At 39.6% G+C, this 17,022-nt stretch overlaps 1 protein-coding gene across 1 annotated transcript; it reads right to left on the bottom strand.

Annotated features, from left to right (window-relative positions):
• Nucleotides 1-9,937: 9,937 nt before the first annotated feature.
• Nucleotides 9,938-12,804, bottom strand: LOC134215808 (protein downstream neighbor of son homolog). The gene is made up of 3 exons (XM_062694918.1): nt 12,450-12,804; nt 10,814-11,639; nt 9,938-10,666 (listed from the first exon to the last, which is right to left on the bottom strand). Exons 1-3 carry the CDS (start codon nt 12,620-12,622, stop codon nt 9,983-9,985), a joined length of 1,683 nt encoding a protein of 560 aa, XP_062550902.1. The 5' UTR covers nt 12,623-12,804; the 3' UTR covers nt 9,938-9,982.
• Between the last annotated feature and the right edge of the window lie 4,218 nt (nt 12,805-17,022).

Here is a 17,022-nt window from a genome sequence, read left to right as displayed (position 1 = left end):
GAAGCGATTAGAAGAGTTGAGAGGGAAGCGAAGCGTCCGCGTGAAAGCTACTTCAATGAGCGATATATGGAAATCGCTTATACCTGTCATAGTGGAAGCGATGAGAAGAGGCGAGAAGCGGTAGCCAAAGAGGCGAAGCAGTTCGTAGAGTGCTTTGCCGCGCGAGATCGCAAAGGATCACTTCTGTATGTTTGTTGATTTGAGTTTACCCTCGTTCGCAGTTGTGTAAAATGGCTGTGGGTGAAAAGTATTGCGGGAGAGGAAAGCAACATAGTTTATTTTGTTAATTTGGTTAATGAAAACATTAAAAAATGTATGGTTTTAGCTACATGTATATAATGTATTTCATAGTAGCGGTACTCATTAAAATTGGGAATATTCTGGTGCAGTCCATACATTTAGAAACACTTTGAAACAAAAAACACGTAATTTGCTGTTACCACAGACAAATGGATGTTGAACTTGTTATTTTTATATCGTTCTCGTATTTAGGATTAGTGATTCAAGTGATAGATTTTTCACGCATCTGTAATGCGCGATTGAACCGAATGAAATTGTTGTGTTCAATCGCTTTGATATTTGATTTTACACTGGAGTCGGTTTTTACGCTGGAGATACGTACCGTGTATCTTGAAAATCCCTTCAACTTCAACGAAAATCGGGTTTGCGCAATTTTTGCTTATGTCCGCATATTAAAACTTCGGGAACAATCCGATAGATAAGGAAATTGTTGTCCCAATTTTTTTGCCGGCCATTGGTGGGAAATGGTTTCTCTTGTTTACGCCGTTTTTTCAAAAAATTTGCCAAGACAAAACGATTTTTGTGGAAATTGTTTTCATGATGTGCGTATCTCCCGAGAAATCAACTTCAGTGTAGAGAAATGTTGTAAGAAGAACATCCATAAATTACGTAACGCTTGAAGGGGGAGGGGTGTTGTCGGCGAAGTGTGACGATCCATGCAAAATTTTCAGATGTTTCATACGTGTCGTGTCGTGGGTCGTGTTGAAAATTTCCCGTTGCGTAATTAATGGATCTTCCATAGGAGCAAACGTAAAATAGGAGAAAAACATGGCCCAAAAAGTTTTACCATAGCTACGCCCTACGTCTGTTTGTATGTGGTGATAATCTATCGCTCACATCATAAAATCGGTTTTCAATTGCGACATTCTATAAATCTCCCCAACACTCTTCTCTTTGTGCTAAATATGCTTGGAGAAGCAAAATATTCTACATCTGAGGAAATCCATGTTTTTACACTTGTATTTGTTGCGAGATCAACACTCCGAAAAACGCTTTCAGTATGTCATAGCTCCGCTTCACTTCGCTTTGCTTATCACCAACCTCTTCGCTTCGCTTCTCTTCGCTTCTCTTCGCTCCCAGTATGTCATCAGCCTTAGAAATAACGTTATCGTAATAGAACCGGAAAGTTAGTAGGTATACAGCATTTACTTGTGGCAAGACAGCTTGAATACGAGTTGATGTATAGATGTACTGCCTACAGCAGGCAAAGAGCGTGTCATTCACTCATTTTGAAAGCTTTCAAACAAGCAAAGAGAAAGTGGTTATTCCACGATAGTTGTAACGTCGCATTTGTTTCCTTTCTTATGTACCGGGAAAAGGGGGAAAAGGTATAACGATTTCCAGCGCAGGGAAAACGTTCTGTTTCGAAGAGAGAGATTGAATAATTTTGCTAACGATTCAATTAGAGCACTTGAACACCGGCACAGCAAAGCATAGGGTATCCAGTTCGGCCCAGCATAAAACAAAAACTTTATTTTTCGAATCGCTCGACACATATCCTCATCACTGCTGGGAAACATGTCTAAATCTAAAACATTACAAGGGGTGTCACGAGAAGTCGTTGAAGGATGTCTTGAACTGTGTAGCAAATAGTCGCATTTGTCAGCTGAAACACCATCCAGTTGCATCGACGTGGGAAGACCATCTTCGTTCCGTTTGGACCTAACAAATCCTTGGAATTCAGACGTAGATTTCGTTGTGTGCGGAAGATGTGTTGCGAATACAAAAACTGATTATAGATTCTGTACCTACGCACTACTAGCAATATTGAACTTGTTATAAGTGGAACGATAATTGCAATACCTACGAAGTGCAGAGGAACGATGGCGTGCTCGTAATCTGTTGTTGGACCATTAAGGGCAAATTCTTCAAATACAGCTTGAATGATCAATGCAGTTGTATTCCCAGAATTTATCAATGATACCATTTGGGCTTATTCTTGGAATATCGGTTATCGTATCGATAATTTCAACCCGATATTTATCGGTGGTGGCTGGCCCAATTATTACTTCCGGTCTTTTACTATACTTAGTATAGTAATAGTCAAGCATTCGTTCTACATATTACTAATATGGGGGTAAGCGTGGTGAATTGTTATAGAATTTAAAAAGAAAACGAATGCTAAGACCAAGTGCCACTGGATGACTCCAAACGGGCCAGTATAATGTGGGGTAGTCAGGGTTTAACTAAATTAGCTAATAGTATAACTTATTTTGCCACGCACCAATTTCAGTATAATTTGTTCCTACGAATCAAATTTCTAGAAGTTAGGTTTTCAGCATTACTTAGCGCAAGAGAGGGTTTAAACTCTGCGTTAAACTGAATTTTATTCGCCGATTCGGGGCGTTATCATGAGTGATCAGCACTCATGGAACACATTGTTTAACGCGAATGTCAGCCGGGTTCGATCAAAAGTGTAAGATTTAGTGTAATTAGTTTAATTATTTTTATTTTTGGGCATCAAACGTTAGGAGCATGTTTTCAGCGTCGCACAGCCCAGGAGAGGGTGTAAGCTCACAACGGTATAGTGTAGGCCGTCCTCGATTGGGGTCCTGTGGGTCGCATGTAGTGGCTGTGCTCGGGGCAGTTATGTGTTGAAAGCGGTAAAGGGGCAGTTAGGATTGAGTTTTAATATAAACAGATGTAGGATTGAACAAAATTATAACCTTTAAGGTTCATATTGTGGAGACTATTGACAGCCAAAGCGTTGAGGATAAGCTTTTAGTTAGCAACTGAATTAATTTATCCGATTTTGAATCCTAGATTGAATAGTAGGTATATATGGACAATAATAGAAACTATATACAGTTATCATTTTATTAAGTATTGAGGATATGTTTTTGGTTAAGTTGAGTATCAGATGGGCATGTGTGATATCCATTAATAAGACAGAATTATTAGAACTGTATTTTTGTCTTTGTAGTAAGATTAATTACTTACTAATGTTTTGCGGGCCGGCGAGTGAAAGCGGCCCAATTCTTTATCTACCTCTTTCCAGACGACCAGTGATGAAGAAAATCTTATTGTTCCGGTATCAGCAGTGGTATTCATATTCATAACAACCACCGTCAATACAGGAAGTCTGTGTTCACAACGTGATTACTTCAAGGACAATCCCAACATCTTCTGTGAATTGCAGATAAGTATTGCGTTTATATTTTAATTGCACTGAGCTCGTTCTAATCTGATCGATGAATGAATTTACTTGTCACTAATCAATATCATTAGTAAATTTAAATATTCCCGTAGATTAGAAAAGCAAGTGCATATATTTCTATTTTATGGCAACATATCACAACGAAACGGACCCTTGGGAGCCTTAAGTAAGATCTCGGTCCGGTTGCATCTAAGGAGATCTTAGTGCAGTGCACACCGGACGTGTTGCCCAGTAGACGTATCGCTCAGTGGTATTTAAATACAACGCAGATAGGCTATGGTCAGAGGGTGCGTTGATATTACAAGATTACAAGATTACAAGATACCATTTGGGCTTATTCTACGAGTCGAGTGACGTGAGGTGAGTCGATTTTAGCAATTCTCACGTGAGGTGACCATGTTATTCAAATGGGGCTATACGACTCTTCTCACGTTATTCGAGCAATCTCACGTCACTCCACTCGTAGAATAAGCCCGATTATTGGGGCTGTATCAAGTCTGTTGATGTAATAAGAATAAATAATAACTGCGTTGAAATAAATAAATAAATTTGATTTGTCGCAGAGTAAACATCTGATCCGTCGTTAATCGCCCTTCTCGAAAACCACTTTGATTTTTGCAGACAAAGGCCTCCGCAATCGGGCACAGTTTTCTGAAATTGATTTCGGGTGTGTACCGTGCAGGCGGTATTGAGGAGTGTTATACAGCATCCATTCGCTAACTGGGCTAAAACATCAGTCCAGTTAACGAGCGCCGCTTTTTAACTGGGCTGTCGAGGGGATTTACGATGCATTGTTATGATCAATGTTTTACATGGAACGACAACAATATACCATTTAGACTCCCCTCGCAGCCTAGTGTTTGTTTTTGTTTTTTGACGGATAACTGCTTTTTAACTGGGCTTTGGCCCAGTTAGCGAACGCCCAGTTAAAAAGCAGTCCAGTTAAAAAGCGCCCAGTTAGCGAACTGTTGCTGTACCTCGATAGTTTGCACAATCTAGTCTGGACCAGGGTTTGCAGAAATCGCTCTCAATAGATAACGAACAACGATAAAGGAGAGGCAAAAACTGTTCCGAATCATAACAAGCCATGATAACAAATTTATCAAGCTTGTATACAAGTGCGAAAAAACAGAATCGGATAGGCAGCCCAAAAATGGTGATTCTCGCTTTGTTTTCGATCCTTTCGTGTTGGTTACTGCACAGCTGTGTAGAACATGTTGAAATGCATCATCAGAGCCAGTGCTCCCCGCATTTGGAACTTTCTTCAAAGTGCAAAACTCAATCGTAACTAACAAATTTGATAGCGCATCGGAGGGAGATGATGCAGTAAATTTGAATGGATGGAATCACTAACAGCAACCAAGCTACCACGCCAAACCCGATCCCACCGAAACAATTCATTTTCGCAATAACCTCTTTCTTATCATAAAATGTTGGTCCTCAGAAGAACCATTTTTCATTTCCCAATGCGACTTTCTAATAGCTAACTGCATCCAAACGCTTGCCGGCACCTTGCGTTGAAACTGTCCGACCGCCACCTGATGATTTTTCGCTCAGCCTCCAAAATTTGGAATAAATTTTCCGCATTGCCACTGCCACCCCACGCCTTCGTGCTGCTGTGTCCGCTCCGCTGCATTAAATGTCAAACCGCTCTTTGTGGAATCCCGATCAAAATGGCTCGCGCGCGCCGAACAGCAGCTTTCTTGTATTTAAAAAATTAAGCCCGTAAGCCCCGCCTCTTTATGATCTGATATGGGTGTTAATGTAATGTGCACTCATAACGATTAATGAAGGGGCGGGGCTAACGGAATTACTTCATTAGATATAAGAAAACTGCTTTTTCGGCGCGCGCGAGCCATTTCGATCGGGATTCCACAGACAACGGACTTCGGAGAATGACAAATTCTAAGAATTCTATTAAATTGTCTCGCAAGATTCTTAATTTGGTTATGAGATCAATCGTAAATAGTGAATTTGATAGCGCGTCGGAGGGAGATGATGTAGTGAATTTTAATGAATGGGATCACTAACAGCAACCAAGCTACCACGCCAAACCCAATGCCACCGAAACACCCAACTAACATTTAATGTCAATGTAAATGTTATTTCAACTCGTCTATACGGCTTCAAGCTGAATATGTGTGCTATACATATGATCAAGAACTTCTATTCAATGCTTTTACCAGCAAATCTGGCGAATCTATTCAGCTGTTTTTGACGTGCCTGCACAACTACTTTACAGCATGTTACACAATTTTTTCTCAATCTTTATTAAACCATTTATCAATATAATTCGCTTCAATGGCGCTTATTCAGATTTTTTAAATCTGTTAAATAAGTTTTATACAGCCACTGAATTCATTTTGATTAAATATTATTTGAGAGGAGAGTAAATTTCGGAGTTTATTTAATGTTTTTTTTTTGTGAAAACTCAAATATCAATTTTGTTGCTACTAGATTCGAACTCCTGATCTCCTGATTCAATGGCCGCTGCTCTGTCATCACCGTCACTTTGACATATGTAAATAACAAAGATAATTATGGATGTGCTTCTTCGCATACCCTATAGGTTGTTTTACTAACGCAATTTTCAGATTCATGCTGTATAAACGTTAGAAAGAGGCCTACATGCTACTTTCGGCACATAAGCTTAAAAAGTATGCTTTTAGCATTATTTTAACCATTATTCAAACATTTGTCAGCATGTTCTGTGGGCTAACTTTCATGCATCATCAATCGCTGAAATTGTTTTTTGACAACATTTTCTCGATCTGTATAGATGCTACCCAAGTAACCGTAAGCATTATAATGCTGCTTTAATTTAGCTACATAACTGCACGTAATGCTACCCATTTAATGTTTATTAGCTTTGAGTGCAGATACAATGCTGATATAATGCCGGAAAAGGCGAATTAGCATGCTGTTATAATGCACAGACGAAAGCTCAATTGCTGCATTAGTGATGCTAATATAGGGTTAGGAATGAAACGTCAGATTTTTTCGCTCACTATTTATTTCGAGCGAATTTTTCGCGCACTTTTGAAGAGCTTTTGCGAGCAGCTGATCAGCTGCCTATATTTAATAAACAACTGCCGAATCACCACGAATTGGAGAAATTGAGGCAAAACAAAAATTATCTTTTCCACCATTATTTGTTGGTGATTCAAGTTATTTATATATAATGTTTATACTTAGCAAGTTAGACCGATGATATTGTGTTTTGCCAATTTTTCGTCGTAGAATGTGCTCATATGGGTCTCGAACCTGGAAGCATGACACGCGGCTCTCACAAAGTTGTCCTCCCTTGCTCTTTCGGCCACGGATGCGATGTCATATCTTCTGCTGAAAGGCATATTTAAACCATTTGTCTCTTTTATTAGCAGAAATTATAATAGTGGTTGTGATACATTCACCCGAGGAAGTTCTCACTACTACTTACAGAAATTCCAATCGGTTTTTCTACCAAAATATTCGACTGCATTAAACACTGCTTTTATTACGCATATAACGCTAATGTAATGCTAATTTAATGTTAATAAACATTTGATCTTGCAGCATTAACGATGCAGATATAATGCTATATGAGAACTTTGATGCATTTGCAGGGCTGTTATAAAGCTTTGTAGCATCTTTCATGCTGATTTAAAGCCTAAAATTAATGCTTACGGTTACTTGGGTACTCTGCTGCTAATCGTTTAACAGTAGCCGTCAACAGCAATATCGCATCTAAATGGCTTGTTTTCTTACACTATCTGCTAGCATTAATGACAGCGCTTTGTCAGTTGCTATAAGAGCAGGTGAATTCCCTTGTAGCTGCATTACAGAAATCAATAGCTCATACACAGCTCTGGCAACAAAAATCAAATGTAAACATTGCGGTTTTGACGTTCCATACTGATAAGCTATTAAAAGAAGCAGTATAAGGTTTACTTAAACGTTGTGTAATGTTCAAAGATACAGAAGTTGCCTAAAAGCTTCGTTAGTTTATTTATAGCGCCATTACGCTATATGTTAGTGCTATAACAACAGCGAAAACATTTTCATTGTGAATGCTACTCACCGTAATATAGGAAGTTGCTAACAAGCAACTTAATTACATACATGAGCTCTTAACCAATAAGCTTTGTTGCTAATTCAGACAGAGCTGTTTTATGACTATATGAAAGCTGCATAAACGATAAAAGATGAAATATATTCGGCACAAACTGATGATTTGGGTAATAGTCGAGTTGAAATTTAAGGGATTATTTGCGGAGGCTTTTCTTTTATTCAGCATTGGCTGCTTTTATTCAAATATTATACAGCCAAAGGCTAGAAGTTGAAGCTTTTAGCACCAAAATTGTTAGTTGGGCAGCCCATTTTCGCAATTAACTCTTCCTTTTCGTAAAATGTTGTCCCTGAGAAGAACCTGTAGGAATAATAACAAGCGGTTCAATTTTCCGCTAAATTCAAATATTTCACGAAGGAAATGAAACATTTCGCATAGTTAAAATCGAATATGATTTCACTGTCTCCCCAATACTATATGAGCACGGTAAATTGTTTATACATAAACGTACGTCTGATTACTGCTACTTACGTCCAACAGTTTCGAGTACACGCTTACGTATGTCTGACTATTGCGACAACGTTTGCATATCGCTACCAGACAATGTTCCTAATGGGCATAAATAGCCGTGCATGGACCGAAAACGAATCCAGTTTATAAACGGATGCAGACGGATAAGAACGCCAGAGGAAGAAGGACCATTCAGCAGCAGCAGCCGGGCGAGGATGATGGCCAAGTGGGAATCTAGCGAGCAGCAGCTGGTTGAGGTGTGGAAAAGACCTCTTCAATAGCACATCCTGGCCGTTGGCATCCGCAGCGAGGTTTTTCCAGAGTTTCCCTCGCTGCTGCCAAAAGGATGATGCTATTCCTTTGCAGCTGCTGGAATCGGATCGACTATTCTCCTGCCTGTTCTCATGACAGCAGCAAGCAGTCAAATAGGGTCGGTCGCGACAGAACCAATTTTCTTTTCCCAATTCATATTCCAATCACTAACTGCATCCAATCGCTTGTGTAAATTTGCAGCATTGCCAAACTGCCACCCACTTCGTGCTGCTGTGTCCACTTCGCTGCATCGAATGTCGCACCGCCTTCCCGATCGAAATGGCTCGCGCGCGCCAAACAGCAGCTTTCTTGTATTTAATAAATCAAAACCGTAAGCCCCGCCCCTTTGTGAGCTGATATGGTGTAAATATAATGTGCACTCATAACGATTTATGAAGGGGCGGGGCTAATGGAATTACTTCATTAGATATAAGAAAGCTGCTTTTCGGCGCGCGCGAGCCATTTCGATCGGGTTTCCACAGACAACGGACCGTTCGGAGAATTATGAATTCAAAGAATCCAATGAAACTTTCTTGAATGATTCTGAATTTGGTTATGAGATGTTGTTTATCTAAGATGCGTATTGTTGCGCGGAATAACAACAGAAATTTGACTCAGGACGAAGTTTCTTCATATTTCCAAACATTATCTCTTGACATCTGTCTGTCCAAGCGACGTTCACTAATGGGTAGTTGCTGTAGGAGATAATTTTCACTGAGGTGGCGTCTTCATTGATTTTATACAAAAGAAAGTTGATCAGACTATCAGAAATAAACTTTCTTCAAAGTTCAAAACTCAATCGTAAATAGCGAATTTGATAGCGCGTCGGAGGGAGATGATGTAGAAAATTTTAATGGATGGAATCACTAACAGCAACCAAGCTACCACGCCAAACCCGATGCCACCGAAACAGTCCATTTTCGCAATAAACTCTTTCTTTTTATTAAATGTTGGTCCTGAGAAGAACCAATTTTCTTTTCCCAATGTTCCTTTCCAACTAACTGACACCACAATTTGTAATAAATTTTTCAGCATCGGCACTGGCGGTGGTCAACCTTTTCTTCATATGAAATTCTGGTTCGTTGAGGTTGAATATCTGCAGCAACACATCGAGCACCACAACCAATGCGATGGATTTTCTTTGAAAATGTTATTAGCGCCTCCGTGATGCTGTGTCCGCTCCGCTACGATCGCTTTGATGCGTCTGCTATGCGTAAAATCTTGTTCAAACTGAGGATTAGATCCAAACCCGCAAGTGATTGATTTTTGATGTCTGTGCTAGTGATGCATGTACGTAATTGGTTAGTTTACCTATTTCCAAACTTTTTATTAATTCTCGATAATAAATAGTTAAAAATCAGTATTTTCAAATAAATACAAAGAAGCGTTGACTCTTCCTTGATCGAATGGTCCAAAAAAATTGAAAATCCATCGAGAAACGGCTTAGATATTAAAGTTTAAAGTCTATCATATTTTCGTGACGGTCCCCGATTTTCGCAATCGTAAAGCGTACCCCAATATAGAAAACACAGACGTAGTCCTACGTCAAAAAAAAGAAATGCACCCTCACCGCTAGGTCTGCACTTTTCTTTCCTCGAATGATAAGCAGATTTTGATTGGGTTGGCTATTGGCTTGTATTTAAAATAGAATTTTGTTAGCTCCATGTGTAGCCTCCTGCTTCTTTGCAATAAACTAATCGTTCCAAATCATTCACTGAATCCTTACTGGCCCGGCACATTGCTTCCAGGATGTGCTCCGAAAGTCCACTGTCGGAAAGATTTTCTTTCCACAGCACCTGATCGCCGATAGCAGTGGCTTCGTTTTCTTTATCAGTATCGTCAATCATCTTTTGAGACACCCGACTGAATACCGTAGTACTTGGGATACTGACCAACGTTGTGCTGAAATTGTCCTTCGTTTCTGCCAGCAGACCACATAGGTAGGGCAGCACATGTGGCAGAATAACTCCCTGCAATTCCGTGCTGTGATAGTCTTCGCCGTCCATTCTGATTTTGCTTGAGCGAGTTGTGAGCGTTCGCAAAGTAGCGCCTACGAATGCTACCGGGGCCAACAAAGTAGGAGGCACACCTGCTAAGCGTCCGACCTTCGTCGTTGTACTTTTCGCGTTCAGCAAAAAGTTGAAAAATGCTTGGCACTCAACACCTTCGATGAGAACCGTCGACTGGTCACTGTAATCGTCTTCACATTCTCGGTTCTGTTGCTTTTTCGTTTGATAGTAGTTTATTTTTTTGATTTCCTCTGCTTCGACTCCCAAGCTCTCCAACCACTTCTCCTCTTCCATGTCATCGTCATCTTCGTCTTCATCCGGTACCGTATTCTGTAAAGTGGAATATTATATCGTGGTTGAACACGGTGGAAAAACCAAGCAGCTACATTTAATATTAATTCAAGCAATTCACACAGTCGTTGGTATATGAAATAGTTTAGTTTTTAAAGAATGCATATAAATAAAACCAATACTTACTGCGGTTTGATCTTCGGATGAGTTGGAAAAGCTTCCATTGTTGACGCTTATGCCCGATTCGCCCGACCGATTCATCTCTTGTTTTTCTTGCGTTTTCTTCAGGGGCATCGTGAATTCAATGTCCTCCTGTTTCAGGGCCGCTCGCATACCACGCGAAGTTGGTGCGAGCAGGGCATGAGTTTCCACCCGTCCGCCGATCCCAGCTGCCCTGAACAGCACAGTGAAGCTGTTGGCACATACATAAAAGTAAGGACACTGCCTGGCTCGGACAAGTTGGAACAGATTTTGAAAGCTAATCGCCCACTCTTTCCCCAGGGCACTACGCTCCGCTTCTCCCAGCACAGTTCCGTGGTTAGATTTGGCGTTTCTGGGGAACAGTGTCAGCCAAGGCAGATGGGGGTGCTGCCAGTATAAAGTGCTTTGATAAAATCTTGCCCCAGGGGAGATGTCCAATCCGACGGACGAATCTTTTATACCGATGCACCGAACGAAAGACGTTAGACCGCTTGCTTCCTGATTGGTGCGGAGGTTATTGCCGGGAAGTGAAGATTTGCAAACAATTCTTAATCTATTTTTGATGCCCCAGTGAATTGGAATGTGTTTGCATGGTTTATTTAGTTCTTCTGGGGTTTCATGAGGATCAGCTTGGTTGATTACTAATTGGTGATGTGAATCCAGGAAACGAGTTTCGAGAGGTTTTGTAGCGGGTAAGTCAATCACGGGAATTTCTTTTGGGGTAGCTTTGTTCAGTAGTTCAAAAATGCTCTCATCGTTTGTGACGTCCGGATCAAACTGCTTTTGTTTTTTAGTGACATTGTTTTCGTTCCTGAAAAATGGGTTTTCTTTAAGGTGATTATAGAATGAAGCCCGTGGTGAATTTCAAATTCACCACACGTTTATCTACATACATTTCCAAAAGCCCAAATCTGGCGTAATAGTTTTCGTACAGTGCCGAAACTCAAATTATGATTGTTCAGCATAACTAAGCAAACGATCTACCATTATTTCAGCCCCATACGCGTTTTGGTTCTTTCATCTCGTGCTCTTGAAAAAATATTGGAAAAGCACGTGGTTTACAAAATGGCCGATTTCTGGCTTCATTCTATAATCACCTTAAACATTTGTTCATAATAAATTTTAGCCAGGAGGAGATAGGATGTTTTTTTTAACTAAGCGGAACTAGAAAATAAGATTTGCAGTGCTTATACATCGGTACTGACTTTTAAGGTCCCCCCAAACACACGTGGCGCGACTCCTGTAACATAGAAAAACATGCTTGCTGAGAACGCATTAAGTATCATTCTTAGAGTCCTCATCTTGCCCCGTCATACCCTATGGAAGCAAAAATGAAACATTGCATGTAGTAATGGAGTCGTGGCAACTAGTTGTCCCCGTCGCGGTGAAATTGCTTATGTTTGGGGAAGCCTTTATCAGGAAATATATTTTTTAACGGATTGCCCCTGGATGACTTCTTAAGAGAGCTTGCTGACGTTTAATCATCTTTCTATTTCAATTTAACGACCTTTGTTTAATAAAGCAACCCTTATAGCAGTATTTTTGTTAAAGTTTCCAACTGCTAGGAACACCGTGTGCAACTTTGTATATTATGACCAATGACTTAATAAACTAAACTTACTTTGCGAAGGGGTTTTTCCTCTTCTGGCTACCAGAAAATGGATCCGATTCCTGTACGCTGGAAGCCGCAACGCCTATGCCAGATGGCCTTTGAATACGGGCCTGGAGTGCTTTCTGCTTCTGCTTCAGACGCTGCAGGCGAAGAATTTCGTCTGGTTTCTTCCATTGACTCATAACTGTTTGGATCGATGTTTCACTATAGACAATATAATAAACTGCTTTCTTAGTAATCACAATATAATTCACTTAACTATTAAGTTTGTCGAATAAAAGTTTACAAGATATTTCCTTCCCATGCGTTGGTCCTTGAAGAAAAATTGCGCATTTTTATTTGTTTACGCTTACGAAGTGACAGATGGTCGCATCAAGCTATAGATAGTAGAATCTATAGATGAGCGAAAGCATGGCTGAGTCGATTTTTTTGCCCGTGCACACGCGCATATGACGTCACAGCCCTTAACGTTTCCATTGAAATCGTGACATCATGCTCGTTTGGAGACACGTTTGACAGTTCGTTTGGAGACAGTGGATTTATCTTCGCTCATCTATATATTCCACTATCTATACATCAAGCCAGCTGTTTCCAATGTGTTTCTTGTGCTGAACTGTTACACTGTTAAAATAAGCAGCTATTTCTTACATGTTACAGAGAAGCATACAAATAAGTAATTGAAGGGGCAAAAAATTCGATTATGATATGGGGCCGTTCAAAAATTACGTCCAAGGTTTGAGGGGGGGAGGGGGGTCAGAGTTTTGTGACAGTTTGTGACAGGAGGAGGGAGGGGGGTTCGTCTTATGTGACGTCCGTCCACAAGAAAAAAATATTGTCTGATTTTCTCAAAATTGCACGCGGCGAACCCTTCATGAAAGGTATCACCGCGCTTTCTGCACCCCGTTTACTTGATTCTTATGGGTGAATAGCATTGCGGTGTATCGTTTGGCGCGGCTGTACCTTTCGACAGTCATTCGCCGCGTGAAGTTTTGTGCAAGTGCCCATTTGGGAATATTACAAACGCTGCGCAGTGTATCATATCCAGAAAATCTGACAATACTGAAAGCATTTTAGAAACAACTTGCATTTTAAAAACATTCAAACTGTTAGTAAGGGACATAACTCACTATGTTATTGTGAAAATAGTGTAAATAGTGTAGATAAACCACAGTAATCGCTAAAATATAAATGAGACATGTACGTACAGGGGGAGGGGGGGGTCAATTATTTGTGACAGTTTGTGACAGGAGGGGGGGAGGGGGGTTGAAAATGCCGAAAAACGATGGACGTAATTTTTGAACGATCCCTATAGGGGAAATTACGTCTTTGGCAGGTTTTGTTCTATTATTGTCAGGGGGGTTTTCTATAACTAAATATGCTCAAATTTGGCCTAAACATTATTTGCATATCAAAGAATATTATGGCCAAATTTCATAAAATTTGGTCAACAAAAACCCCCCTGACAATAATAGAACAAAACCTGCCAAAGCCGTCATTTCCCCTATATCCGTATACGGAATATAAAAATTTTTAGATTTTTTTTTTGTCAAATTATAATTTAAAAAGTGAAATGACAAAAAGTTAACAAAAAAATAAATGAAAAATTAAAGCGAGTCAAACTGTTTAATTTTTCACTGTGTTCACGTTCAGCTTCGTTACAGCAGCATCTAGCGGCAATTTGATATTTCTATTTTCGTTTCGATCTGGTTTCGATGCATTCCATGCGATTTCAAACTTGTTCGTCACAGGCATAAACCTGCTGTCGGTTCGGTTGATAGCTATGCTGCAATAAAATGGTTGTCCCCACAGATGGCGCAGTATGTACACGTTGAAATGTAAATGCTTGAAATTTAAAAGAATTTGCCCAGCAACGTAGTTTTGAAACTGCAAATTGTGTTGATAAACGAGAACAAAATGATAATGTTACAAAAAATTCTATCCAACTAGCGATATTAATTTGTGCTTACTCCGCGTCTCGCCTGAGGTAAGGCGTTAATTCGAATTAAGTGAGAATATGAGGTACCGACTGTTTACTATAGATAGTGGAATATATAGATGAGCGAAGATAAATCCTCTGTCTCCAAACGAACTGTTAAACGTGTCTCCAAACGAGCATGACGTCACAGCCCTTAACATTTCCATTGAAATCGTGACGTCATGCTCGTTTGGAGACACGGTAAAAAAAATCGACTCAGCCATGCTTTCGCTCATCTATAGATTCTACTATCTATACTGTTTACTTACATCGATGAAATTCACTTCCAGTTGGCAGCAGCAATGAAAAGTGCATTCGAGCACTTTGGGAAGATCCATTAATTACGTAACGCAAAAATTGCCATTTTTAACCCCCCCCCCCTATGTAACACTTTTTTTATAAATCATTTAAATTTTTTGTATGGATTGTCACACTTCAGGCAACCCCCCCACTTACTCTCTAAGCGTTACTTAATTTATGGGTGATAAACCTGCTACCACCTGCTCCTCTTTGGTTTGAAATTTTCTCTACGAGCTAATGGAAGAATGGTAGTTGTATAGGAAAACCATTCATGGAAAATGGCGTAGTTTGAAAGGAAAGTGGTGATAAGAAATCAAGACAAAATTTTCAAAACGACTTATCTGCTTTTGTAAACAAAGATTCAAACGACGATTTAACGAATCTGATAGCTCTCCCACGCAAACCAACACCATCAACAGGTAGCGGACTCCTTCACCTACCTATTGATGGTGTTGGTTTGCGTGGGAGAGCTATCAGATTCGTCAAATCGTCGTTTGAATCTTTGTTTACAAAAGCAGATAAGTCGTTTTGAAAATTTTGTCTTGAAATACAGTCGCCTCTCAAAACCTCGATATTGAAGGGACCATCGAGATAAGGAGAGATCGAGGAATGGAAATAAAATTGAAATGGGTACTAGATCCAAAAAAGCTTGTTGCTATGAAAAACGACAACAAAACAAATGTCATTCCTTGTTGTTGGTATGTTTGTTATTGTTCAAAGATGGTCTAGTAGCCTAAAAATTTGAACATATCGACATAAGGAGAGTGAATCCAGAACAAAACATGATCAGAACTCATCGAGATAGAGAGATATCGAGATAGGGAGGTTATCGAGATGTAGAATCACCGACGAACCGACGTGTCACCCCATGGAAAATAATTCAAATTTGCTGCCTACGACGCCATGATGAAAAATCATCAAATACTTGTGACACATATATGATACCAATATCACTGTACGGCATAAAATCATATGTCTGTCACCCAGAATCACGCTGGTATCACGATAGCACGATGATTTCTGTACCCTGCCCTTCGACCGTTGTATTGTACGAAACAGAACATAATTTGTTGTTTTGAAATGTCAAATACGGCGTTTGACATATGAAATAAAAACAAACATTTGCAAGCTGACTGAGTAAAATTCGTTTTTCTGCAATTCCGGGTGATATTTTTCACAACATTGGCAAAATAATTATTCGTAAGACCTTCATTTGCTATTTACAATTACGCTCTGAAGATGTCTTTGTCAGTTGGGTTGTTTCCGGGAGGATCTGCCGTCACTTTTGCATGATATTCAATGGTTTGAGTTCTGTATCGTGTGATTTCGAACATTTTGTGCAAGAATCCCATGGGTTTAATTGGAATGAGGTCTGGGGATTGGGAAGGATGCGGGATTTTTGATTTGCCATTAGTCAGCATCTACTTTTTTAGATGGAAAGAATGTTTTGTACCGTTGTTTTGGACAAATTCGAAATTGGATATATGATCCAATTGAACGGTGCTGGTTTTATCCTTCAAAATGTCCAAATGAATTAGACGATCAGTGCCGTTTGCACTGAAATCACCCCAAACCATAGAATAGAGTGATTAACGTCCGCAGAAATAATTGCCCTGAACAAGAAGCAAGAACTCGCATATTTCTGCGAGCAAGAACTCGCATATTTCTGCTAAAATACCTATATGAAGAATTGAAAAACTGTGACGTTTTCATATCGGTGAATGAACTGCTGATGCGAATTCACAATTTATTCAAAAAACATGGGTAAATATTGTCACGGTGGGTCTATGGAGGAAACATTATTTTTCAAAAATCAATATCTCTGAAACACCAACAAAACAAAGTTCTTTTTATTCAACCTTAGTTACCTCTACTTGAAATCTAAAAGTTTTACCGAACCTTTCTCAAGAAGCCTACAGTGATAATTTAAATGCGCTGCAGCTTTAAGGATTGGTATTAGTTAGGAAGGCTAAGATCATACGCTGGATTTAACAATTACTCACAAAACCCTGGAAAAACTTGAAAATCTCAAGTAATTGTCCATTATCTATTAAATACTTGTAATACTAATAAATAATATATTTTTTGATTCACTTGTTGATGAGGTATTTCCTTTGGTATTTCATAAGTTATAACGTGTTTTGAGGGGTCCAGATTTTGTCGTGAGCTAAGCCTTATAACAATTGCTTGAAGTTCAAAGACTGGAGCGAATAGATTCAACTTGTTGTAGTGTTTCGAAGAGAGGGATTAGATAATTAAGACAAACCTTTCTCTGCATTTACCCCCGTATATAATCAGTGGATTAGA

Source organism: Armigeres subalbatus, chromosome 2 (assembly GCF_024139115.2).
Source record: "Armigeres subalbatus isolate Guangzhou_Male chromosome 2, GZ_Asu_2, whole genome shotgun sequence".
Lineage (NCBI taxonomy): Eukaryota > Metazoa > Arthropoda > Insecta > Diptera > Culicidae > Armigeres > Armigeres subalbatus.
The sequence above is the reverse complement of the archived record's forward strand: the minus strand, read 5'-3'. Positions and strand labels throughout refer to the sequence as shown.